Source organism: Larimichthys crocea, chromosome X (assembly GCF_000972845.2).
Source record: "Larimichthys crocea isolate SSNF chromosome X, L_crocea_2.0, whole genome shotgun sequence".
Classification (NCBI taxonomy): domain Eukaryota; kingdom Metazoa; phylum Chordata; class Actinopteri; family Sciaenidae; genus Larimichthys; species Larimichthys crocea.
This window is the reverse complement of record NC_040020.1, coordinates 35,200,376-35,224,181: the sequence shown is the minus strand read 5'-3', so window position 1 is coordinate 35,224,181 and position 23,806 is coordinate 35,200,376. Positions and strand designations below refer to the sequence as shown.

General features: G+C 43.6%; 1 protein-coding gene across 7 annotated transcripts in view; it reads right to left on the bottom strand.

Annotated features, from left to right (window-relative positions):
* Positions 1–23,806, bottom strand: part of epb41a (erythrocyte membrane protein band 4.1a) — a 273,926-nt gene that overhangs the window by 212,540 nt on the left and 37,580 nt on the right. For all 7 annotated transcript variants that reach the window (XM_019264151.2, XM_019264152.2, XM_027282915.1 and 4 more), the window contains exons 2-3: positions 22,758–23,077; positions 5,257–5,517 (exon numbers count right to left, since the gene is read on the bottom strand). In XM_019264151.2, coding sequence (XP_019119696.1) covers positions 5,257–5,517; positions 22,758–23,069 — 573 coding nt within the window. In that variant the 5' untranslated portion in view covers positions 23,070–23,077. The remainder of the gene's footprint in view (positions 1–5,256; positions 5,518–22,757; positions 23,078–23,806) is intronic.

Sequence of the window (23,806 nt, the reverse complement as noted above, 5' to 3'; positions counted from 1 at the left end):
CAAAAGAAGCCCCGAACAAGTATTGAGTGCCTATATATGAACATATTTTTTGAGCAGGCAGACATTTCTGTATCTCTCTTTTTTTTTTTAAATTGGTCTTATGTAATATTCAATTTTTTTGAGATACTGAAGTTTTTTTCACATGGGCCGTGTGCAAAGAGAGTTGGGCGGCAGTCGGAGGCGGGGACTCTGGCGGTCCGACCCCCGGTTGCAGAAGCTGGCTCTGGGGACGTGGAATGTCACCTCTCTGGCGGAGAAGGAGCCTGAGCTCGTGCGCGAGGTTGAGAGGTACCGGCTAGATATAGTCGGGCTCGCCTCGACACACAGCGTGGGCTCCAGAACCAGTTTCTTTGAGAGGGGTTTGGATGCTCTACCTCTCTGGAGTTGCCCCCAGTGAGAGGCGCAGAGCGGGGGTGGGAATGCTTGTTTCCCCCCGGCTTTGCGCCTGTACATTGGGGGTTCACCCCGGTGGACGAGAGGGTAGCCTCCCTTCACCTTCGGGTGGGGGGACGGGTCCTGACTGTCGTCTGCGCCTATGCACCGAATGGCAGTTCAGAGTACCCACCCTTTTTGGAGTCTTTGGAGGGGGTGCTGGAGAGCACTCTCTCTGGGGACTCCCTCGTCCTCCTGGGGGACTTCAATGCTCACGTGGGCAGTGACAGTGAGGCCTGGAGGGGCATGATTGGGATGAACGGCCCCCCTGATCTGAACCCAAGCGGTGTTCTGTTATTGGACTTCTGTGTTCGTCATGGATTGTCCATAACGAACACCATGTTCAAGCATAACGGTGTCCATATGTGCACTTGGCACCAGGACACCCTCGACCGCAGTTCGATGATTGACTTTGTGGTTGTGTCGTCGGACTTGCAACCACATGTTTTGGACACTCAGGTAAAGAGAGGGACGGAGCTGTGAACTGATCACCACCTGGTTGTGAGTTGGCTCCGATGGTGGAGGAGGATGGCGGTCAGACCTGGCAGGCCCAAACGTTCTGTGTGGATTTGCTGGGAACTCTGGCTGAATCTCCTGTCAGAAAGAGTCTTACTCACGTCCCGGGGGAGGCGGGGGACATTAAGTCCGAGTGGACCTTGTTCCGTTCCTCCATTGCCAAGGTGGCTGACCCGAGCTGTGGCCGTAAGGTGGTCGGTGCCTGTTGCGGCGGCAGCCCCCGAACCCGCTAGTGGACACCGGCAGTGAGGGATGCCGTCAAGCTGAAGGAGTCCTATAGAACCTTTTTGGCCTGTGGGACTCCTAAAGCAGCTGACGGGTATCGACGTGCCAAGCGGAGTGCGGCCTTGGGGGTTGCAGAGGCAAAAACCCAGGCGTGGGAGGAGTTTGGTGAGGCCATGGAGAACGACTTTCGAACGGCTTCGAGGAGGTTCTGGACCACCATCCAGCGGCTCAGGCGGGGGAAGCAGTGCACTGTCAACACCGTGTTCAGTGAGGACGGGGTGCTGCTGACCTCGACTGGGGCATCTTGGGTCGGTGGAGGGAATACTTCAAAGACCTCCTCAATCCCACCAGCACGTCTTCCTTTGAGGAGGCAGAGTCTGGGGACCCCGTGGTGGTGTCGCCAATCTCTGGGGCTGAGGTCGCTGAGGTAGTCAAAAAGCTCCGCGGTGGCGGGCCCCGGGGGTGGATGAGGTCCGCCCGGAGTTCCTCAAGGCTCTGGATGTTATGGGGCTGTCTTGGTTGACACGTCTCTGCAACATCACGTGGACATCGGGGGCAGTGCCTCTGGACTGGCAGACCGGGATGGTGGTTTCCCTCTTCAAAAAGGGGGACCGGACGGTGTGCTCCAACTATAGGGGGATCACACTCCTCAGCCTCCCCGGGAAGGTCTTTTCGGGGTTCCTGGAGAGGAGGGTACCAAAGATTGTCGAACCTCGGATCCAAGAGGGGCAGTGTGGTTTTGTCCTGGTCGTGGAACTGGGGACCAGCTCTATACCCTTAGCGTGGTCCTGGAGGGTGCATGGGAGTTCACCCAACATGTGCTTTGTGGACTTGGAGAAGGCGTTCAACCGTGTCCCTCGGGGAGTCCTGTGGGGGGTGCTCTGAGAGTATGGGGTTCCGGACCCATTAATACGGGCTATCCGGTCCCTGTACTCTCGGCGCCAGAGCTTGGTCCGCGTTGCCGTGTTGCCAGTAAGTCGGACCTGTTTCCCGTGAGAGTTGGACTCCGCCAGGGCTGCCCTTTGTCACTGGTTCTGTTCATAACCTTTATGGACAGAATTTCTAGGCGCACCCAGGGCGGTGAGGGGCTGCGGTTCGGTGGCCTCAGGATTGGGTCCCTGCTCTTTGCGGACGATCTAGTCCTGTTGGCTTCATTGGAGCGTGACCTTCAGCTCTCTCTGGAGCGGTTTGCAGCTGAGTGCGAAGCGGCTGGCCTGAGAATCATCACCACCAAATCCGAGGCCATGGTTCTCAGCCGGAAAAGGATGGAGTGAAGCCTCCGGGTCGGGGATGAGATCCTGCCTCAAGTGGAGGAGTTCAAGTATCTCGGGGTCTTGTTCACGAGTGAGGGAAGGATGGAACGGGAGATCGACCGGCGGATCGGTGCGGCTTCTGCAGTGATGCGGACTCTTCACCGGTCCGTCATGGTGAAGAAGGAGCTGAGCCAAAAGGCAAAACTCTCGATTTACCAGTTGATCTACATTCCTACCCTCACCTATGGTCACAAGCTTTGGGTAGTGACCGAAAGAATGAGATCACGAATACAAGCGGCTGAAATGAGCTTCCTTCGCAGGGTGGCTGGGCTTTCCCTTAGAGATAGGGTGAGAAGCTCGGCCATCCGCGAGAAGCTCAAAGTAGAACCGCTGCTCCTCTGCATCAAGAGGAACCAGTTAAGGTGGCTCGGGCATCTTGTGAGGATGCCTCCTGGACATCTCCCTGGTGAGATGTTCCAGGCACGTCCATCCGGGAGGTGGCCCCGGGGAAGACCCAGGACATGCTAGAGGGACTATGTCTCTCGGCTGGCCTGGGAACGCCTTGGGGTCCCCCTGGGAGAGCTGGACGAAGTGGTCAGGGAGAGGGAAGTCTGGGCTTCCCTGCTGAAGCTGCTGCCCCCGCGGGCTTCCCTGCTGAAGCTGCTGCCCCCGCGACCCGATAACAGATAAAGTGGGAGAAGACGAGACGAGACTGAAGTTTTCATTAGCTGTAAGCAGTGGCGTCACTAGGCCTATTTTAGGGGGGCTTCAGCCCCCCCTAAAATATTCTCAAGCCCCCCTAAATAATTTGGTGGTGTTTTATTATTATTTTTATTTATTACATTTTGCCTATTTATGCAATACAAAGTGGCCAGAATATGAACCAATAATCATATAAACTGTCATTATTCACTTAAATATGATCATAAATCTCATTTCATCGGGTACGGTAGAGAGAGCCCCTTCAGTGCGTCATTATACAATCCATTCCACTTTTTCATATAGAGAACGCCCACATCACTGAAATTCCAGTCCATGTTTTCCATGCGACCCTGCTCACTGCCGCTTGCGTGTTTACCTCTGAAGTACACAGAGCCGAACCTCACAGCGGCAAGAGCAGAGCGCAAACGCATGGGTGAAGGATGGACATTAGAGCCTTTTTCAAGAAAGTAAGCATTCATCACTGCTGGTAGTAACACTTAGCTAACAGCAGAAAAGTTCCATGTAATTAATAAACCAAAATGTTCCGTGTTTGAATCCCAGCTGGCCAGCTCTGAAAGTTCCTAGCTGCTGCTAGCTAGTTGAGATGACTTCTGTTAACCATTCCCGCTATTCGTTTCCTGACCGTGGTCGGGAAACACAGGGGAGATCCGTCTTCTCCAGGGCCGAAGTAGTTTCTCCGGGGCGAACTCCCAAGATTCGACTCCACACTAGTGATGCGCGGGCCGGCCCGAAACCGCGGGCACCCGCGGTCCGCCCGCGGGGCGGGACGGTGCGGGTAGAGAATGTTCCACTTTATTGGCGGGGCGGGCTGGGGCGGGTCGAATAATGTATATTGGGATTTTTTTTCCATTTTCTTTAGCCATAGTTACTAGTTACTCCTCCAAAAAAGTACCTGCGTTAGTAACGTAATTACTCTGTTGTAGAAATAACTCGTTACTGGTAACAGACGTGGATAAACGTTTTCCCCCAGCAACAATCTGCACTTCACATATACATTCTTATCTTTCATCTCAGGTGAAGTATTGCGTGTATCGACAATTTGTATATTTGTGTATGGAGGCGTCATCGTCTTAGATTAATCAATTGATTGACAAAGCTTTAATTGGTGCTCTGAAAAATTTTTCGGCGCGCGCATAGCGCGCAATAACTTTTCTCCTCTGTGGGCTAAGCCACCCCAGTTTCTTAAACCTAGTGACGTCCCTGGCTGTAAGCCATCATCAAAAATAAAAGAAATAAACACTTGAAAGATTTCACTGTGTGTAATGAATCTACATAATATGAGTTTCACTTTTTTAATTGAATTATTGAAATACATGAACTTTTCCATGATATAGCATATCCCATGGTTCACCAACAACCAGTTATGTTTCCAAGAATGTAAATATTTTTTTACCCGAGTAAACAAATGTTTAATGCAATTTGCAATTTTTTTGTTTGTTTCTGATTGTTTGTTTTTTGCCTCAGAAGGCAATTGACACTGACACACAAATGTCTAAATAATTTAATTTAAATTCATAATAAAATTCTTCAGATACACTTAAAGAGATAAATGATCTTACATCTATGTCTTGACACTAAAATACAAATGTATGCAGATGTCACTGTAATTTCTATACATGCAGTGGCATATGAACTCTGAAACTGCATGGTTCTTGTAACAGCATGGTTAAAGCAGCTGTTTGCAACTAAGTGTCAAAAACTGTATGCATGGTTTTCACCAAGAGAAACAGTTTGAGTACAGAGCCAGATGTCTAGCAGGGGACAAGCTAACAAGTTTTAGGCTGCCTGGCCTCTCCTGTGCGACCTAACATTTAGCTAACTTACAAATGGTTATGAAAAAATGCATGCAAAGCATCGATTATCAGTATTGAATTGTGCGTATAAAAATTCTTTAAAAAATTACTGTCATCAGATAAAACTGTGAGAGAAAGAGGGAGAAGCTGCAGTTCTAAATAAAAAAAATAAATTAAAAAAATCTGGAGTAACATAACACTAATTGTGTCTGTGGCTGCAAGTTTTAAAAATAAATTAGCTGACCTGCTAAAATGTAAATTTTCTTTTAGTTGTGCATTATATATGAGAAAATTCTAATTAAAAATGCTCTTACATCCAGCTCACACTTATATTCAGTGTTGTCAAGCAGGATGACTTTAATCTGCATGGTCTTGGGTTGGCATGGAGCTCTGGGAGCTTTGACTTCCTCCTCTGTCATTTGCTCCTCTTTCTCTCCCTTAGTGCCTTCTTCAGGACCGGACACCTTTTCTTCCCTCGCTTTCTCCAGGGCAGCCTCCACTCCTTTCACACTGTGGTGCTCCTCTGTCTTTCCACCCTCCTTTTCCTCCGTCTCTTTGTTCTCTACCTGGACAGCCTGACAAAGACAAAGACAATGCAGTGACAATGAGGTGAATGTTGCATTAACTTTAGGGTGCAAGAAGTGCTACAACCACCACAAAATCCCTTCTTTTTCTTCTTCTTCTTCTAGGGATGTAATGCATCAGCTGTCGGAGTGTGTGTAGGAACTGGTGGTGATAGACTAATGTGGTACTTCAATCCATCAAATATCTGCTCTAGATGTAAAATCCAGTGATAAACTGACATTATACAACACTTTAGAGCAATATTGTCTACCACGTGTACTCATTTTTGTGAATAAGCAAGATGACAACGAGGGAAGAAAGACTGATAAGTGCAGATATTGCCCATGGGTGGACAAAGGATAGACTAAGGTCTGAGTTGGGAAAGGCCTTGGATTTGCTGAATACCTGCCAAGACAAAGAAGAAGAATATATAACTACATTGAAACAGGCCTTATTGGAGATACAAGAACTGAAAACAAGACGTTCAGGATCTCAGAGACCAGAATGAAATCTTGGGAAAAGAATGCAGCTGATGTTCAAGACATCTTAGTTGAGATACAGTGCCCGCTAAGGTTATGAGGCTTGGAAAACCAAGAGGGGAAAAACCCCCTGTTAGTGATTACTTCATTCTGGATCGTCATTGGTGGGTCAAAGGTGAATGTGGGTGGTACTAATCGATTCTCTTGACTCTGACTGGTCGATAAGTGTCAATTATCAAAATCCGCCATTCGGGACATCCACACTCTGTGTTGTTTTAGCCTTAACAGCACCGCTAGCTGCTACCACAGCTACCGATATTTTATCCAAGTGTGTAAAGACAATAATCTATTGGTTTCTTGCATACAGTATTGCACTCCTTCCCTAGTTCCCTGACCTACCGTAAGAGGAAAAAAAATGGATTTCTGAAGTGGATTACTGTCTAATCAGTGCAAGTTACATCAGTTGTGTTAAAAGCTTGTGAATCAAAAAGTGAATCAAAATATTGATATGCCATCTGCCTCTTTGTCTAGAGAACTGGTGTTCCCAGAAGAAATGATTGATGTAAAGATACTTTTGCAGCGTGCTGAAGATTTATGTAGGCATTCTATCAGGACTCACTTTAACAACCCCAGGGGTATGAAACCAGTGCCCTTACATAAAGTGGATGCAGACAGATTTGCTCTTAGCATAAGATCACTGGAAATTCTTATCATCAGTCCTGATCAGAATGTCGATCACATGGCTGTGTGGTTCACAGAGTCAATGTATATGTGTGTTGCTCAGAGTAATCTAACTAGCTCAAGACCCCTGGCACACAACTCACCCCAGGCAGCACTTTTACCACGCTGGCAACGCATATTAGAGAGTGGTGATGCTAAAGTGTTATGGTGGGCAATTGATTGGAAAGGCTGTCAAACCCCCCTCCTGGTGAGGGAGAAATCCCACCACATGTAGAAGACTATAATGTGCATATGACTCTATTAGACCACCCTATTAAACTAGCAGAAGTCCAACATGTGATCGACCATCAGTTGAAGCCAGGAAAAGGAGCAGGCCCAGATGTAATATAGCCCAGGCCTATTCAAACTGTTGCCAGGTGAATGGCTAGTATTTTTGTGCACACTTTTAAACTCTATTTTTCTATCTGGCTACCCACTAAGCTGGACCCCTGCTAGATTGATCTTGTTATTTATAAGAAAGGTAATCCCATGAATTGTGATAACCATTGGGGGATAAGTGTGATCAATAGTGTAGCAAAGTTGTAAGACTGTGCTAAATAATCAGTTGATGGCCTAGTATAAGCCATCTCTGGAGCAAGCAGGAGCCCAGCCACAGAGAAGGTGCAACTGTACATTGCTTTTATATATTTTTCTAAGGATTACAACAGAGTCCCACGAGGAAAACTGTTCAGAATGTTAAAAAGTTCCGGGTGCGGGGTTACTGTGCTTTTAGCTTTGATGTCAATGTACAATGTTACTACAAGTATCTTGGGCTCCACCACAATAACATCTAATATTGGTTTAAGACAAGGATCCCACATCCTGCTTCCTGTTTGTAATGTTTGTTGATAGGCTTATTAGACAGATTAAACAACAGGCTGCATGTTTTAATGTTAATGGATGATGTTATCCTTGCAAGATCCAGAGAAAAGCTGACAGAGAAACTGTAAGTTTTAGAAAAAAAACTGAAGAATATGGCATGCTGGTTAATAAAAGATAAAACAAAGTTCATAGTTATTCTGGAAACTGATGAGGACAGGCAGCCTATTCAACTGAACTCATTTGGCACTGCAACAGTTATATGTAGCTGTGGCCATTTTTACTGCTGATGGTAATGCCAGAAAATCTCTTGACTTACATGTCAAAGATAAAATGAAGCACTTAAGCAAACTAATCATTTTTCTATCAACTAATTATGATGCTCCATTTTGTGTTAAATTAAAAGTGTTTGTGGCTGCTTTTTCATCATTTTGTATGGATGGGAGGCTTGGCTAAAAATTCCCTTTAAGTCTGTTGAATCTCTTTATATGACTGGGGTGAAATCTTTATTGGGGGTGAGGTCTACCACACCAAACCTTATTTGCCTGGTGGAGGCAGAGCTCCCTTAGTCTTAGTCGAGAATCTGGCATGTTTCTGTCTGATTAAGGTGATGCAGCAGTAGGGTATGCAAGATGACCCCTTATGGTTTGTTCTTGAAATGATAAATAAGGAAAACAAGGTCAGGGATTCATAACTAAAGGAGTTAATGGCTGACCAAGACCACCTTGAGAGAGATCGTGCAGACATACGTGAAATACGTTCTAATGAAGGAACAAGATACAAAACCTACCAAGTCATCAACCCAGACACCCCCTCTATTCCAACACTGCCCCATACATTGAGGACCACTTGAGAGTGACTTTCACACAGTTCTGGTTGTCCTCCCATAGGCTGCGTTTAAAAATGGGAAGGTGGAGCCACACACCCCCACACCTACGTGTGTGTCATTATAATATGGGCATACAAAATTAGGAACATTTGCTCTTGTGCCCTCACACAAAGGACATCCGTGCAAAATATGGACATGATTCCACAGAGCTGGGCTCTCTCTTTGCCAACACTGATAAAAAGATTTTAGTTAGACTTGCCACACTATTACTACTAATAATATTATTATTATTATTATTATTATTAATGTTAATACTACTGCTACTACTACTACTACTAATAATAATAATAATAAATATAATATATAATAATAATAATTAAATAATAATAATAATAATAATAATAATAATAAATATAAATGAAAAGCTACAAACTATGAGTACCATCTGGTGAATGTAAGATCTCTCTCCAATAAGATGAGGGAGCTAAGCAAGGCTACAGAGGTAATATCAAGAGTGTAGCATCCTGATGTTCCTCCCAGAGACATGGCTGAATGAACTCATTTCAGACTACAATGTGTTCCAAATTATTATGAAATTTTTTTCTTTTTTTCCCTAAATGTACAGTTTCTGCCTGTATTCTTGCCAGAATTGCTTCCCAGAACTACTGTAAGGTCAACTGCCGTCCACCCTCATAGAGCTTCTATTTAAGGATGCAAGTTTTAAATCGGGTTAAGGTCAGGGGATGATGGTGGCCACACCCTGATTTTTTTCTCCCTTTATGCCCATAGTAGCCAAGGCCTCAATTGGACTTTTTGCAGCATGGGATGGTTGTCTTGCATGAAAAAGATTTTATTCTGGAAGGCACGGTTCTTCACGGCAGTCCACATATTTTGCAGAGGTCATTTGACCCCTTTAGGCACCTTAATGAGCGAGTAAACTCCCCACTGCACACTACACCTCATGACGACGACGTGCTTTGCGGTAACGTATTGTGTCACTTCCGGTTATCGGTGTTGTTGCCACGGTGTTCTCTGCTCTGTTCACCTGAACAGATTTTCTCACATCAGCGACTATCTACTTATCTCTGCACTATCCTTTGACTTGTTCTGTCTGTGCACGAACAGGTCTCTTAACTCTAGTAACCACTATCTGATAGTTTCACCAGTTTCTGTTAGCCACACTAACTAGCCTAGCTATAGCAATGGCGTCTCTCTCCTCTCCTCCTCTCTCCTCTCCTGCTCTCTCCTGCCCTGTGTGCCACATGTTCAATTACTCCTCGTCCTCCTTTAGTGATAACGGTACTTGTAATAAATGTAGTTTATTTGTAGCTCTGGAGGCGAGGGTCAGTGAGTTAGAGGCATGGTACCGCACCACTGAACAGTCAGTAGCTCAGATAGTTACCCAGTCCCCTGTAGCCGGTGCGGTACTGCCACAGGTAGCTTCAGCTAGCCGTCCCCCGGTAGTTCCCGAGCAGCCAGGAGGCTGGGTGACTGTCCGAAGGAGGCATAGCCCCAAACTGAAGCCCACGGTACACCACCAACCGCTCCACGTTTCAAACAGATTTTCCCCGCTCAGCGACACACCCGCTGAGAGGCCAACTCTGGTCATTGGCAGCTCCAAAGTCCGAAACGTGAAGTTAGAATTTTTTTTGAAACTGCTGGCTAAAGATAAGCGTAAATACAGTAAGATTGTTATTCACGTCGGCGGTAATGACACCCAGTTACGCCAATCAGAGGTCACTAAAATTTATGTTTCATAGGTGTGTGAATATGCCAAAACGATGTCGGACTCCGTAGTTTTCTCTGGTCCCCTCCCTAATGTGACCAGTGATGACATGTTTAGCCGCATGTCGTCATTTCACCACTGGCTGTCGAGGTGGTGTCCAGCAAACGATGTGGGCTTCATAGACAATTGGACACCTTTCTGGGGAAAACCTGGTCTGATTAGGAGAGACGGCATCCATCCCACTTTGGATGGAGCAGCTCTCATATCTAGAAATATGGCCAAGTTTATCAGTTGACCAAAACCATGTCGACAACCCAGAGTTGAGACCAGGAAGCAGAGCTGCAGTCTTACACGCTTCTCTGCGCCTCCATTAGAGCAGCTGCCCACCCAGTCCTTTAGTATAGAGACTGTGTCTGTCCCCCGTCCACCTACATTATTTAAAGATAAAACAAACAGAAGAGGAGTTCATCATAAAAACTTAATAAAAATTAAATCAACATCTCCAACAGTCCAAAATAAGAGAATTAAATGTGGACTCCTGAATATCAGGTCTTTGTCATCTAAATCTGTCTTAGTCAATGAATTAATATCTGATTATGATATTGATTAGTTCTGTCTCACTGAAACCTGGCTGCAGGCTCATTACGGACACAGGCTCATTACACAACTCAAGACTATATTGCACCTCTGAAAAAGACAATTAAACAAAAAAGGCTAGCACCATGGTATAGCCAGGAGACTCGTAAATTAAAGCAAGAGACACGTAAATCTGAACACAAATGGCGTGCCACTAAACTGGAAGAATCTCATCTAGTCTGGCAAGATAATCTCAAAACATACAGGAAGGCTCTCTGTAATGCCAGAGAAGCCTACTACTCTTCATTAATAGAGGAGAATAAGAACAACCCCAGGTTTCTCTTCAGCACTGTAGCCAGGCTAACAGAGAATCACAGCTCTACTGAGCCATCTATTCCTTTAGGTCTAAGTAGCAATGACTTCATGAGCTTCTTTAATGATAAAATTATAACTATTAGAGACAAAATCCATCACCTCTTGCCCTCAACAGGCATTGATCTGCATTCTGATACAGCAAGTTTGGAAACAGCTGTAAAACCTGATATGTATCTAGACTCTTTTTCTCCCATCGACCCTCATCAAATAACTTTAATCTTTTCTGCAGCTAAGCCGTCAACCTGTCTCTTAGACCCCATCCCAACCAGGCTGCTCAAGGATGTTTTACCTCTAGTTAGTCATTCTTTATTGGATACGATTAATCTGTCTTTATTATCAGGATATGTACCACAGTCCTTTAAGGTAGCTGTAATTAAACCTCTTCTTAAAAAGCCCACTCTAGACCCAGAGGTCTTAGCCAACTACAGACCGATATCAAACCTTCCCTTTCTGTCTAAGATACTTGAGAAAGCTGTAGCCAATCAGCTGTGTGACTTTCTCCATAACAATAGTCTATTTGAGGATTTTCAGTCAGGATTTAGAGTGCATCATAGCACAGAGACCGCATTAGTCAAAGTTACAAATGATCTCCTAACGGCATCAGACAAAGGACTCATCTCTGTACTGTCCTGTTAGATCTTAGTGCCGCATTTGACACCACTGACCATCAAATTCTTTTACAGAGACTGGAACATCAAATTGGCATCAAAGGAACCGCCCTAAGCTGGTTTAAGTCGTATTTCTTAGATTGATCTCAGTTTGTTTACGTCAATAATAAATCCTCCGTGCATACTAAAGTTTGTCATGGAGTCCCACAAGGTTCTGTACTAGGACCACTTCTATTCAGTTTATATATGCTTCCTTTAGGGAACATTATTAGGAATCACTCACAATTTTCATTGTTATGCTGACGACACCCAATTATATTTATCGATCAAGCCTGATAAAACCAATCAGTTAACTAAACTCCAAGCATGCCTTAAGGATATAAAAAGTTGGATGACCTACAATTTTTTTATGTTAAATTCAGACAAAACTGAAGTTCTTGTAATTGGACCCAAACACCTCAGAAGCCTCCAGCTCCACTGTAAAGAATCTTGGAGTTGTTTCTGATCAGGATTTGTCCTTTAACGTCCACATAAAACAAATTTCGAGGACTGCATTCTTCCACTTACGTAACATCGCCAAAATCAGACGCATCGTGTCTCAAGAGGACGCATTTGTTACTTCTAGGCTGGACTATTGTAACTCTTTGTTATCAGGCTGCTCTAATAAGTCTCTTAGGACTTTAGTTAATTCAGAATGCTGCTGCACGTGTTCTGACAGGAACCAAGATCAGAGATCATATCTCTCCCATTTTGGCTTTCTTGCATTGGCTATCTAATCTAGAATAGAATTTAAAATTCTTCTCCTTACTTACAAAGCTCTTCATGGTCAGGCACCATCATATCTAAAAGAGCTCTTAATACCTTACTACCCCTCTAGAACACTGCGCTCTCAGGATGCTGGGTTCCTTGTGGTTCCTATAGTTTCTATTACATTACATTACATTACACTGCATTTAGCAGACGTTTTTATCCAAAGTGACTTACAGAGGAGGACAGGCAGGGAAGCATTCTCGAAACAGAAAGTAGATTGGGAGCCAGAGCTTTCAGCTATCAGGCTCCTCTTCTGTGGAACAAACTACCATTCTGGGTTTGGGAGGCAGACACGGTCAACACTTTTAAGAATAGACTTTCCTTTTTGATAAAGCTTATAGTTAGGGCTGGCTCAGGTCATCCCTTAGTTATGCTGCCATAGGATTAGACTGCCTGGGGACTCCCCCTCCCCCCAGGGTTATGCCTAGCCAGGCACGGTATTGGTTGAAGATGCAGTCACATTTCCCTAACCGAAAACCCTCTCTCTCTCTCTCTCTCTCTCTCTCTCTCTCTCTCTCTCTCTCTCTCTCTTTCTCTCTCTCTCTCTCTCCTGTGATCCTGCACGACATCCACTACACATATTATTACTGTCATTATTGCTATCATATATGCTAATTCATTGTCATTTTGTCAGTCATTGTAATTGTACAATATGTTTGTGTTGATTTGTCCTGTACACGTGACATCCATTGCACGTCTGTCTGTCCTGGGAGAGGGATCCCTCCTCTGTGGCTCTTCCTGAGGTTGCTTCCACCTTTTTTCCCTGTTAAAGGGTTTTTTGTGGACAAGTTTTTCCTCACTCGAACCGAGGGTCTAAGGACAGAGGGTGTTACTCCCTATACAGATTGTAAAGCCCTCTGAGGCAAATGTATTTTGTGACTTTGGGCTATACAAATAAAATTGATTTGATTTGATCACTTCCCATGATTCCAGTCCAAAACATCACTCCACCACTTTCTTGCTGACACTACAGCCTTGTTGGGACACGGTGGCCATCCACCAACAATGCAGAACTCCATCCATCTGAACCATCCAGTGTAGCACAGTATTCATTAGTGAATAAATGCATTTGAAAATTAGTCTTAATGTATTTCTGAGCCAACTGCAATCATTTCTTATTGTGGGAAACATTGTGCAGTGTTTTCATACCTTCCGTAAGATTCTGCACTATTTCACACTTTTCATCTGCAGAAAAAACTTCTTGTCCCCCATATTGCAACTGTGACTTGCTTAATAATGTGGAACAATCTCATAAAGTCGTTTCCTGTTAATTAGGCTCACCTGGCAAAGATTGATTGATGTCAGTGATCTAAACCAAGAGGGGAAGAACTTTCATTGAAAAACTAAAAATCTAATTAAATCATATTTGCATAATAATTTGGAACACAGTGTAGTTGGCCACTCTGGACGACTTTAAGCTTGTGAGAGCGGACAGGAAAGCAAAGGAGAGTGGTAAGAGGAAGGATAGAAGAATAGCAGTCTGAATAACAGATGGTGCAACTTTGGACATATTACCGTATTTTCACGACCATAAGGCCCATATAAACGTCTTATATTTTTTTCAAAATGTCCGGCGCGCCCTATAGTGCAGTGCGCCCTATGTGTGTTGTTAAACCTGTGTTGAGAACAACGTGCCCATCTCACAGCGATGGATGACCGATGGAGACCACAGTTTCACAAAGAGTGGCAGGCAGCGCCGGGCAAGTTACGCCACAGTTTGCGGATGGATTGTAGATGCGTGGAGTAACGTGTCTACTGGCACTGTTGTTCGAGCTTTCGCAAAAGCCGGCATCATTTCCGAGGGGCCGCACGGAAAGTGACTCTGACAACGAAGAAAGTGGAACTGGCATATTTGAGGATGAGGACTTCGATGGGTTTGATTAATGACGATTACCGGCAATGTGCTAATGTGTGCTGTGGTAATGTGCTTAAAAAATGTTAGTACTTTGTAATAAAGACTTAAATAAAGCACAATCAAACTCAGTTTTGCTCCCGCTCTATTTTTAAATACGCACACTTGTATGCTTGTGTGTGTGTTGTTGTAAGGCGGTGCGCCATATGTGTGTGTAGACTGCGCCTTTTCGTACGGTGCGCCCTATGTGTGTGTTAAATACAGTAATGGCACACATAACTGAGACTGCGCCTTTTCGTACAGTGCGCCTTATGGTCGTGAAAATACGGTAATGTTATCACAACAACAAAAGAGAGGTCTGGAAATCACCACCAGCTCCCCAAGTCTCTCCATAACAGCTGACCATGTGAGGAAGCAGTTAAGCAAGATCAAGGCAAAGAAGGCCACAGGCCCAGATGACATCAGCTCCAAACTGCTAAAAGACTGTGCAAATCAGTTCTCTGGGGTCATTTAGCATAGTTTCAACCTATGACTGTCTGAGGGGAGTTCTGGTCCTGTAGAAAACCACGTGTGGTTTCAGTATCTGAAACTGCACACCCCATGGAACTAGGGTTGGGTGATATGGACTAAAAAGTTTATCCCAATAATTTCTGGTATTTATCACGGTAACGATAAAAAAGACGATAAATAAACACCAAATCAGCCTAATCTTTTTGACTATAAATCTATCACCAAAATAATAATAAAGGCTAGGGGGAGCTGGTGGTGGGCGTGTCTTTACCTGCTGAATGTAACCGCTGTGAGACAATCAGAAAATAACTTTTTATTTAGCTGATTTACAGCTTTATCGAGGCCGGTGCTCGCTTTCTGTTATTGTTGTTTGTCTGTCTGTTTGTCTCTTGCTCTTTTTCTCTCGTTCTCTCAGTCGCTCGCTGTCTAATCATCGGACACAAATCAAATTAAACGTCTTCGTGTCATTATTTTGCAGCGTAAATTGCGAGTCGGACTCAGATTTAGAAGCTGGTACATGAAATAAACAAAGTCAGAACACACACACACACAGGTAGATTATCAGAGTTTAGTCTGTGAGTCCACCTGGATAGTCTCTACTTCGGAGACATTTCAGACTGTCTGTGGAGACTCGACCGAGTGTCTGATTGACGGCCGGAGCGTGAGGAAAGAGCTCCTCACTGCCCGGCGTATCGGCTCCGCCATACGCCATGTTTGACAATGCGTTTTGGGCTGCAAGAATGTCACGCACATACATACGTAATCAATGGGAATTTATCGTTTTTATCATGGGATGATATTCTTACCGTGGGGAATGTTTATGACTATATATTATAAACAATAACATATCGCACATTCCTACATGGAACCCATCCGTACCTGCCGTTGAGACTTCTAAAATGACGAAGACCATGGACAGTTATTCTGAAAAACCTCAAACCTCTGGTGAGCCCAAATTTGGACGCCCTACAATTCACCTACCAGCCAGGCATTGGAGTGGATAATGCACTACCACAAAAATTTCAAGTGCTTTCAATACAATACAGCCTTCACTGCTACGAGGGAAGCTAAAGGGGCTAGAGTTGACCACCACCTGGTGTGGACCATCAACTATACCAACAACAGAGCACAGTATGTGAGGCTTCATGACTGTGTATCTGATGATGGTCCCACACGGTAATATGCTCTCTCCTTTTCTCTTCACCCTGTGAGGACTTCAGACAAAACACTGACAGCTGTCATCTACAGAAGTTCTCTAATAATATCATAGCTATCATTTATGAGTTATCAGAAGGCAACAAGTACAGAGGAGGTCATCATAGACTTTGTTGACTCTCAACCACCTTCACAAAGATAAAGGAGACAGTGATTGACTTCAGGAGGAAGACAACTCAGACCACACATCTGGGGATTTGTCACTGAAATGGTGAGAGGATACAAATATCTGAGTGTTCACCTTAACAATAAACTGGACTGGTTGGACAACACTGACGTCCTGTACAAAAAAAGGTCAAAGTTGAGTCCACTTGCTAAGGAGACTAGGGTCCTTTGGAGTGTGCAGGCCTCTGTAGAGTTGCACGATACCCACAGTATACACGGTACCCTGCGGTGCCAAATCATAACGGTTCCTACTACGCTAGAAATTTTACACGATAGTACTACCGTGGATTACTATACTACCGGTGCCAGTCTCCGCTACATAGCGGTCACCTCTGCTCTCCTCACTGCATGCTACTCCCTTGTAAACAAACCAACATGGCAACTACTGCAACCGAACTACACAGCTGCTGAATGATTGGCTGTTTGCCTGTTATTGGTGGCGTCCGGGGATATGATAGGCTGTTTCCGCATGCTGGGGCCACCCATCTGTTAGCTGATTGGCTGTTCATTATTTCTGCCGGCAAGTACGAACTCCATGAAGACAGCTTCGCTTCGATAGAAAGTCGCTTCAAAACAAACAACAAGCTTAAAGTTCTGTCTCGCCCAGACGTGCGCACGGCTTACAGTCAAAAACACAAGACAACACACTCACCATGGCAGAAGCACCGGGCCTGAACGGCGAGTCTGCCGTGTCGCTGTCAGTGGCACCATAGACATATATACACAGTAGGGATGTAACGATACATCGTGACACGATTAAAATCGGTACAAATGCGTGACGACTCGCATTGGTTGACAGAAAAAATGAATCGCGATTCTTGGCGAATGCGAGAGAAGTAGGATATGTTCTTTTTCGTCTTTTTTTTAATTAGAAATAGGTTACGTTGTGGCTGCAGCTTCCACTGCCGCGTCTGCCGCGTCTGTGTCACACACACACACACACCTACGCACATGCGCAGTAGTGGTAATCGGCGTCAGGCCTGACTGTACCGTAAATGATACCATAACACAGACTGTCCAGGAATTCATGATGTTGCGATTTGCAACTTCAACGCAACTTCAGTGAATCTCCGTGAATTCGGGGGTGTTGCAATTTTAACCAATCACCGCAACTTCCGCGCAGTCTGCCCTGGGGAATAAACTCGGGGCAGGGACGGCCGCACCGTGTGGAAGGATCCCCTCATGGGACCTCTCCCCGGCGGTGGCCAGCCAGCGCATTTCCTCCGAGGTGGTGCGCCGCGACCGGCTCTGCGTTTACAGCGCCCGGACCTCGCCGTTTCCCGGGGCCATGGACTCTCATTAAAGGGTTAATGAGCTATCATCTTAATTGTTTTTATTTCCAGTTAGCTCATACTTCAAGCTGAAAGGTAATGGTCAGATCAGCTGCTTGCTGGCAGCCCTAATAAGAACACAAACTGTTTGAGACTTTCTGTAAAGAGAGATTTTTTTCCTACAAATAAAAACATAATTTTATTTGGTCATAATTTGTCTGTAGCTCATTTTGATTTTTAAAAAATCGTGAAAAAATCGTATCGTGAAAAAAAAATCGTGACTCGAATTGAGTCGTGAGTTAAGTGTATCGTTACATCCCTAATACACAGACATATATATATATAGACATATATACATAGTCGCCTCATTGAGCAGGTTGGTCCATTGCTGCGCTACGTTTACGCGTCCGTCATATTGGATGTGGCAGATCTGCCCCGTAAACTAATAAAAGGTTGATGGAAAAAAAAACAGTTGTGATAAGATAACACTGAGCCACCGCTGCAGCCGCAACTCCATGTCACGCACAACAACATCATGCCAACATAAACTTGTTATTAAAGAAAACTCCGCCCATAACGTTTTTTTAAGAGTTATATCTGTGTGATGCTTTCTGAAGCCTGCAGTATGAAACACATTCGATTTCTGAGTATTCCTCTGAACCCCATAGTGGCCATATTAATAGTACAGTATACTGTACAGTATGATGGATACTGATGTCCAGCTGTGGCTTTCACTACATGCAGATTAAGAGGGAGCGACAGAGAGAGAGAGTGCGCGAGAGAAAAGCTTCGGTAATTATGTACAGTGAGGACAGAATAACCTAGATGTTGTTGATTTGGTAAACAGTTAACCAATAATAAATAAAATATATCATAACATTAATGTGACTTGTCGAAAGCTGGGCGCAGAGGAGACCACCGGGCTCTGGCTCCCTCCAGCATGAACTAAAACACAGCACGGACACTTCAGAAACTATTCGGAATGAGTACTGTACTGTAGGTTCCTGACCCCTGATCTATGGCCACCACTAGTCTTTACATAATTACTGAAGCGTCTCTTCTCTTGTGCTCGCGCACTCTCTCTCGCTCATCTGCATGTAAACAACAAACTAACCCTTAAAAAAGTTACAACAACGGTTCGGACGTCTCGGGGCTGCCAGGCCTGTCTGTCAGACCTGCAGATACAAGCGATGGTTTATTTTTTTAATTAACAGTTTATTTGGAGGGGAGGGCTTAGTGTTGTTGTTGTTGTGCGCGACAAAGAGCTGCAGAGACGAGCGTTTTTCTCTAAAAGTCGGTGTATTCCTCCATTTGCAAAAAGAATTGAAGAATAACAACAGCAATAATACCTCCTGTTGAATATTTGATCACAGTTTGATCGTTGTGAGACGCCATTTAAAAAGGGAGTTTTTCTCGTGTTTTTTAAATGCCGCTTCCACCTGGACAGCTGCCTTTCTTTACTCCGGGAACAGCTGATCGCGCTAATGCAGGCCGGCATTGGCGCATTAATCTACAGTATCTATGGCCACCACAAGTCTTTACATAATTACTGAAGCGTCTCTTCTCTTGTGCTCGCGCACTCTCTCTCGCTCATTTGCATGTAAACAACAAACTAACCCTTAAAAATTTGCAAAAAGAATTGAAGAATAACAACAGCAATAATACCCCCTATTGAATATTTGATCACAGTTTGATCGTTGTGAGACGCCATTTAAAGAGGGAGAATACCTGGTGATTAACAGCCCTTTGGAAGCCCTTTGTTATGTAGGTATCAACCTTTTGTTTGCACTTGATGGGCCTTTTCCCCCCACGTGTCACACAAATCAGAGCGGAAAATGTAGGACAGACAATCATGGATGTGGCTACTGGTGCAAAGGATGCTTTAGTAATTATGTATGACCTGTGGTTTTAATGCAAATAAAATTATTTACAAAACAAAAACCCAAACGGTCGTATTGTGCTTAATTTGACGTTCACCCACACCCATTCACTCATTTTGTGCTGACGTGTGTGAACTCATTAACTCTCAATGTGTAGTCACGAATACCTGGAGGATGTCTTTTAAACAGTGACCATAGGCTAAATGGCGTGAAGCGTAAATGGAAAGAATTACGGGTGAATCGAGTGTGAAATAAGTCAAGTATGTTTGGTTTTAATAAAGTTTGCAGTATACGCTTATGAAACCGCCATGTGTGATGATGGATGATGGTGATGATGGCAACAAGTTTCTGTTAATCCCACAGGCGTAAAGAAAACTCCATGATGCAAGAATCTTTTTTGCAATTGTTATATTTAAGTGCACAGGCACGCATGCAAATCTAACAAAACAAACATATAATAACACTTCTAATAATGAAACAATAATACTATGTATGTATGTGTGTGTATATATATATATACACAATTCACAACAACTTTGTGTTATTATACGTTTGTTTTGTTTGATTGGCATGCGTGCCTTTGCACTTAAATAATTGCATAATTGCACAATATATATATATTATTACTGTCATTATTACTACCATATCTATTACTGTAATCATTTTTATCATTCATTATAATTCATTGTCATTTTATCAGTCATTGTACAATATGTTTGTGTTGATTTGTCCTGTACACGTGACATCCATTGCACGTCTGTCCGTCCTGGGAGAGGGATCCCTCCTCTGTGGCTCTTCCTGAGGTTTCTTCCACATTTTTTTCCCTGTTAAAAGGGTTTTTGTGGGCAAGTTTTTCCTCACTCGAACCGAGGGTCTAAGGACAGAGGGTGTCACTCCCTGTACAGATTGTAAAGCCCTCTGAGGCAAATGTACTTTGTGACTTTGGGCTATACAAATAAAATTGATTTGATTTGAAAAAAGATTCTTGTTTCAAGAAGTTCCATTTAGCCATAATAATATCCACGAAACTGTCAGTAAAGCACAGTAAAGACGGCATCCTCCACAGGTCTCTCAGTCCGTGACTTCTCCTAAATATATGTCTCTGTCATCACATCATCACACATGACGGTTTCATAAGCGTATACTGCAAACTTTATTAAAACCAAACTAACTTGACTTATTTCACACTCGATTCACCCGTAATTCTTTCCATTTACGCTTCACGCCATTTAGCCTATGGTCACTGTTTAAATCAACAACATCTAGGCTATTCTGTCCTCACTGTACATAATTACTAAAGCATCCTTTGCACCAGTAGCCACATCCATGATTGTCTGTCCTGCATTTTCCGCTCTGATTTGTGTGACACGTGGGGGGAAAAAGGCCCATCAAGTGCAAACAAAAGGTTGATACCTACATAACAAAGGGCTTCCAAAGGGCTGTTAATCACCAGGTATTCTCCCTCTTTAAATGGCGTCTCACAACGATCAAACTGTGATCAAATATTCAATAGGAGGTATTATTGCTGTTGTTATTCTTCAATTCTTTTGCAAATTTTTAAGGGTTAGTTTGTTGTTTACATGCAGATGAGCGAGAGAGAGTGCGCGAGCACAAGAGAAGAGACGCTTCAGTAATTATGTAAAGACTAGTGGTGGCCATAGATACTGTAGATTAATGCGCCAATGCCGGCCTGCATTAGCGCGATCAGCTGTTCCCGGAGTAAACAAAGGCAGCTGTCCAGGTGGAAGCGGCATTTAAAAAACATGAGAAAAACTCTCTAAAAACAACATTGCTAAAGAGATCAGGACTCCACAGTTACAGCGAAGAAAACAAAAACGAACAAAAGAGAAAAAAGTCAAAAAGCGACCTCAAAGGCTAGAACAGTTTTGAGAATAGATTAATGGTGATATTTTTTTATCGCCTGATAAGAGTCTCACATTAACGCAGCACGTTAACGCAGATAACGGCCCACCACTAGTAAAGACAGAACAGCCTAGATGTTGTTGATTTGGTAAATGGTAACATGTTAGATATAAACACCTTAAATTTAATTTCAATTCATGAACACGCTCAAATCATACGGCTACTGTATAGTGTGCAGTAGTCAAACCAGCTGCATTTTCCGCTCTGTGATCTGTGACACTGGGAGACCAAAAAGCCCATTACTGTAAGTGCAAACGAAAGGTTGAGCAACGAGAATGCTAACAAGGTGTGTAAGCTACGTCATCTCCAGGTAGAACAACTGTAAATAAGTTCTGTGAGAGAAGCGCCATCTCCTGGTCATACCCTGTAGTTACATGAATGGGTGGAGTTACAGTAAAAAATAGACACGCCCAGGAGAAGGAGGGGGGTCTCTCCTTTCACGGGACTTGGCAGGCAGCCGGCTGGAAGTCAGCTGGAAGACGGCTGCCATTCAGCTGGCGTTCAGCTTGAACGGGAACTTTTAAGTTGCTACTACTGTACACCCATTCACACACACACTAATATATCTGGGAAACAAACAGGCACCAAAAACAACGTATGTAACTTTTAAAGTGATGATTATAAACGTTTAGGATATAAGTAAGAACCAAACCAACGTATGTATTTTTCTAATGCTTGTGTTTACAGCTACACGGGGGGCATTGATGAACATACAAATCTATACAGCTATACAATTGCAGTCTGTGTGTGTGTGTGTGTGTAAGTTAAAAACCTTGGTAAAGAATACTCTTGCACAGCTTTTTCTGTGTGTTGCCACTCTGCAACTTAAGGATTGTGCTCTACTTTGCCACATTAAAAATGGCAACGACGTCGACGTACGATTCAGTGCGTCTATGTATATATGTCTATGACTGACACCACTAATTTTACTCAAAAAAAACAAACTTGTTGTTTCAAACTTTTTTCAGTCTAATTTTTACTTCACCAGTATTATGTTTAACATGCACCAAACAACATTATAAGTAATTAAGTATTTATAACTTGTACAAATACACTGCAGTTCACAAAAATAATAATAATAGTAATAAAAAGGCTGCAGTATCCCGATAATACCCTGAACCGTAATACTTTGTCTAGTATAGTATCGTGGTTACTCATTTTGGTATCGTGACAACTCTAGGCCTCTGTTAAATAATTTCTATGACTCTGTGGTGGCATCTGCAATAATCTATGCAGTTGTCTGCTGGAAAGGGGGAAGCAAAGAGAGAGGCAGGAAAAGACATATCAAACTGATCAAGATTCATATAAAACTGATGACTTCCTGTCATTGACTGTGCTCTAATAACAAATAATAATCAAAAAATAAAATGTGTGCCAAAACATATAACTTCTCTGTGTCTCTCATAAAAGTATGAAAGCCACTGTAACATATTCTAGATCTGAAAAGGGCTTTAGATGTACTGTAGACACAAATTTACTGCAAGCAGCCTGACCTGAGCCTCAGCACTGCTCAGTGAGTGCTGATCCACGGCTACCTCTCCTTCTGTTCTCAGTTCAGGTTCAGGGTCAGCAATGGGTGCTTTAGCTTCTTCTTCTTCTTCCTTTTCCTGCTTCTCTCCCGCCTCACCCTCACACTGTGAGCGCCTCTTTAGGAAGGAGGACAAGAGGCGGGAAAGGCCACGGCCAGCAGAGTTATGGTTGTGAAGCCGGAGCTGCTCCTCCTCCGGTGAGGGCCTGGTGTCCTGGCCAGTTTCCTCCTTCTGCCTCGGCTTCTTCTGGTGACTCTCTGTCTCATCTGTTGTCATAGCAACAGCTGTGGAGATAGAGGACAAAATCTAGTTAAAAGACAGAAACTCTTGTTTATGCTAATCCAGATCAGATACAGAAACACATCACATGTTAATACCAGGTGGAAATGGGGTATTGACTGCTACATTATTTCATTTATGACTTTGATGTACCCACCCGGCTTTAGGACTGCAAGGATTTCAACAAAATACACAGTCTGGTACTGGTGAACAACTAGGCTGATACTTAAGTCAGCAATAATGTTAAATCATTAGAGCATGTTTTTAACTCAGCTGTCTGAAAAAAAAAAAAAGTTTAATGTTTAATTGTTAAATTTAAAGATGTACTAGAGTGCATTAGAATTCACACTTCCATAAAGTTGGTGGACAGATTAAAAAGAGAATTGTCAAAATCAAATCAGCAGATATCCTGACTACATGCTCTGTGGTCCAAGTAATTACATTGAACATACGACCCTTTCCAAAAAATTAGAATATCATAGAAAAGTTGACTTATTTCCATAATTCTATTAAAAAGGTTAAACTTTCATAGATTATAGATTCAAGGCCCACAATTCAAACAATTTCAAGGATTTATTTGTTTATTTTTACATAATTTGGGCTTCCAGCTCATAAAACCCACAAAAACAGGAATTCAAAAAATTTGAATACTGTGAAGAAATCAGTCCAAATTTTGCAGGTCATGAATGTTTTTAACTGAGTGTCACACACTAATCATCTACTAAACTCAAAGC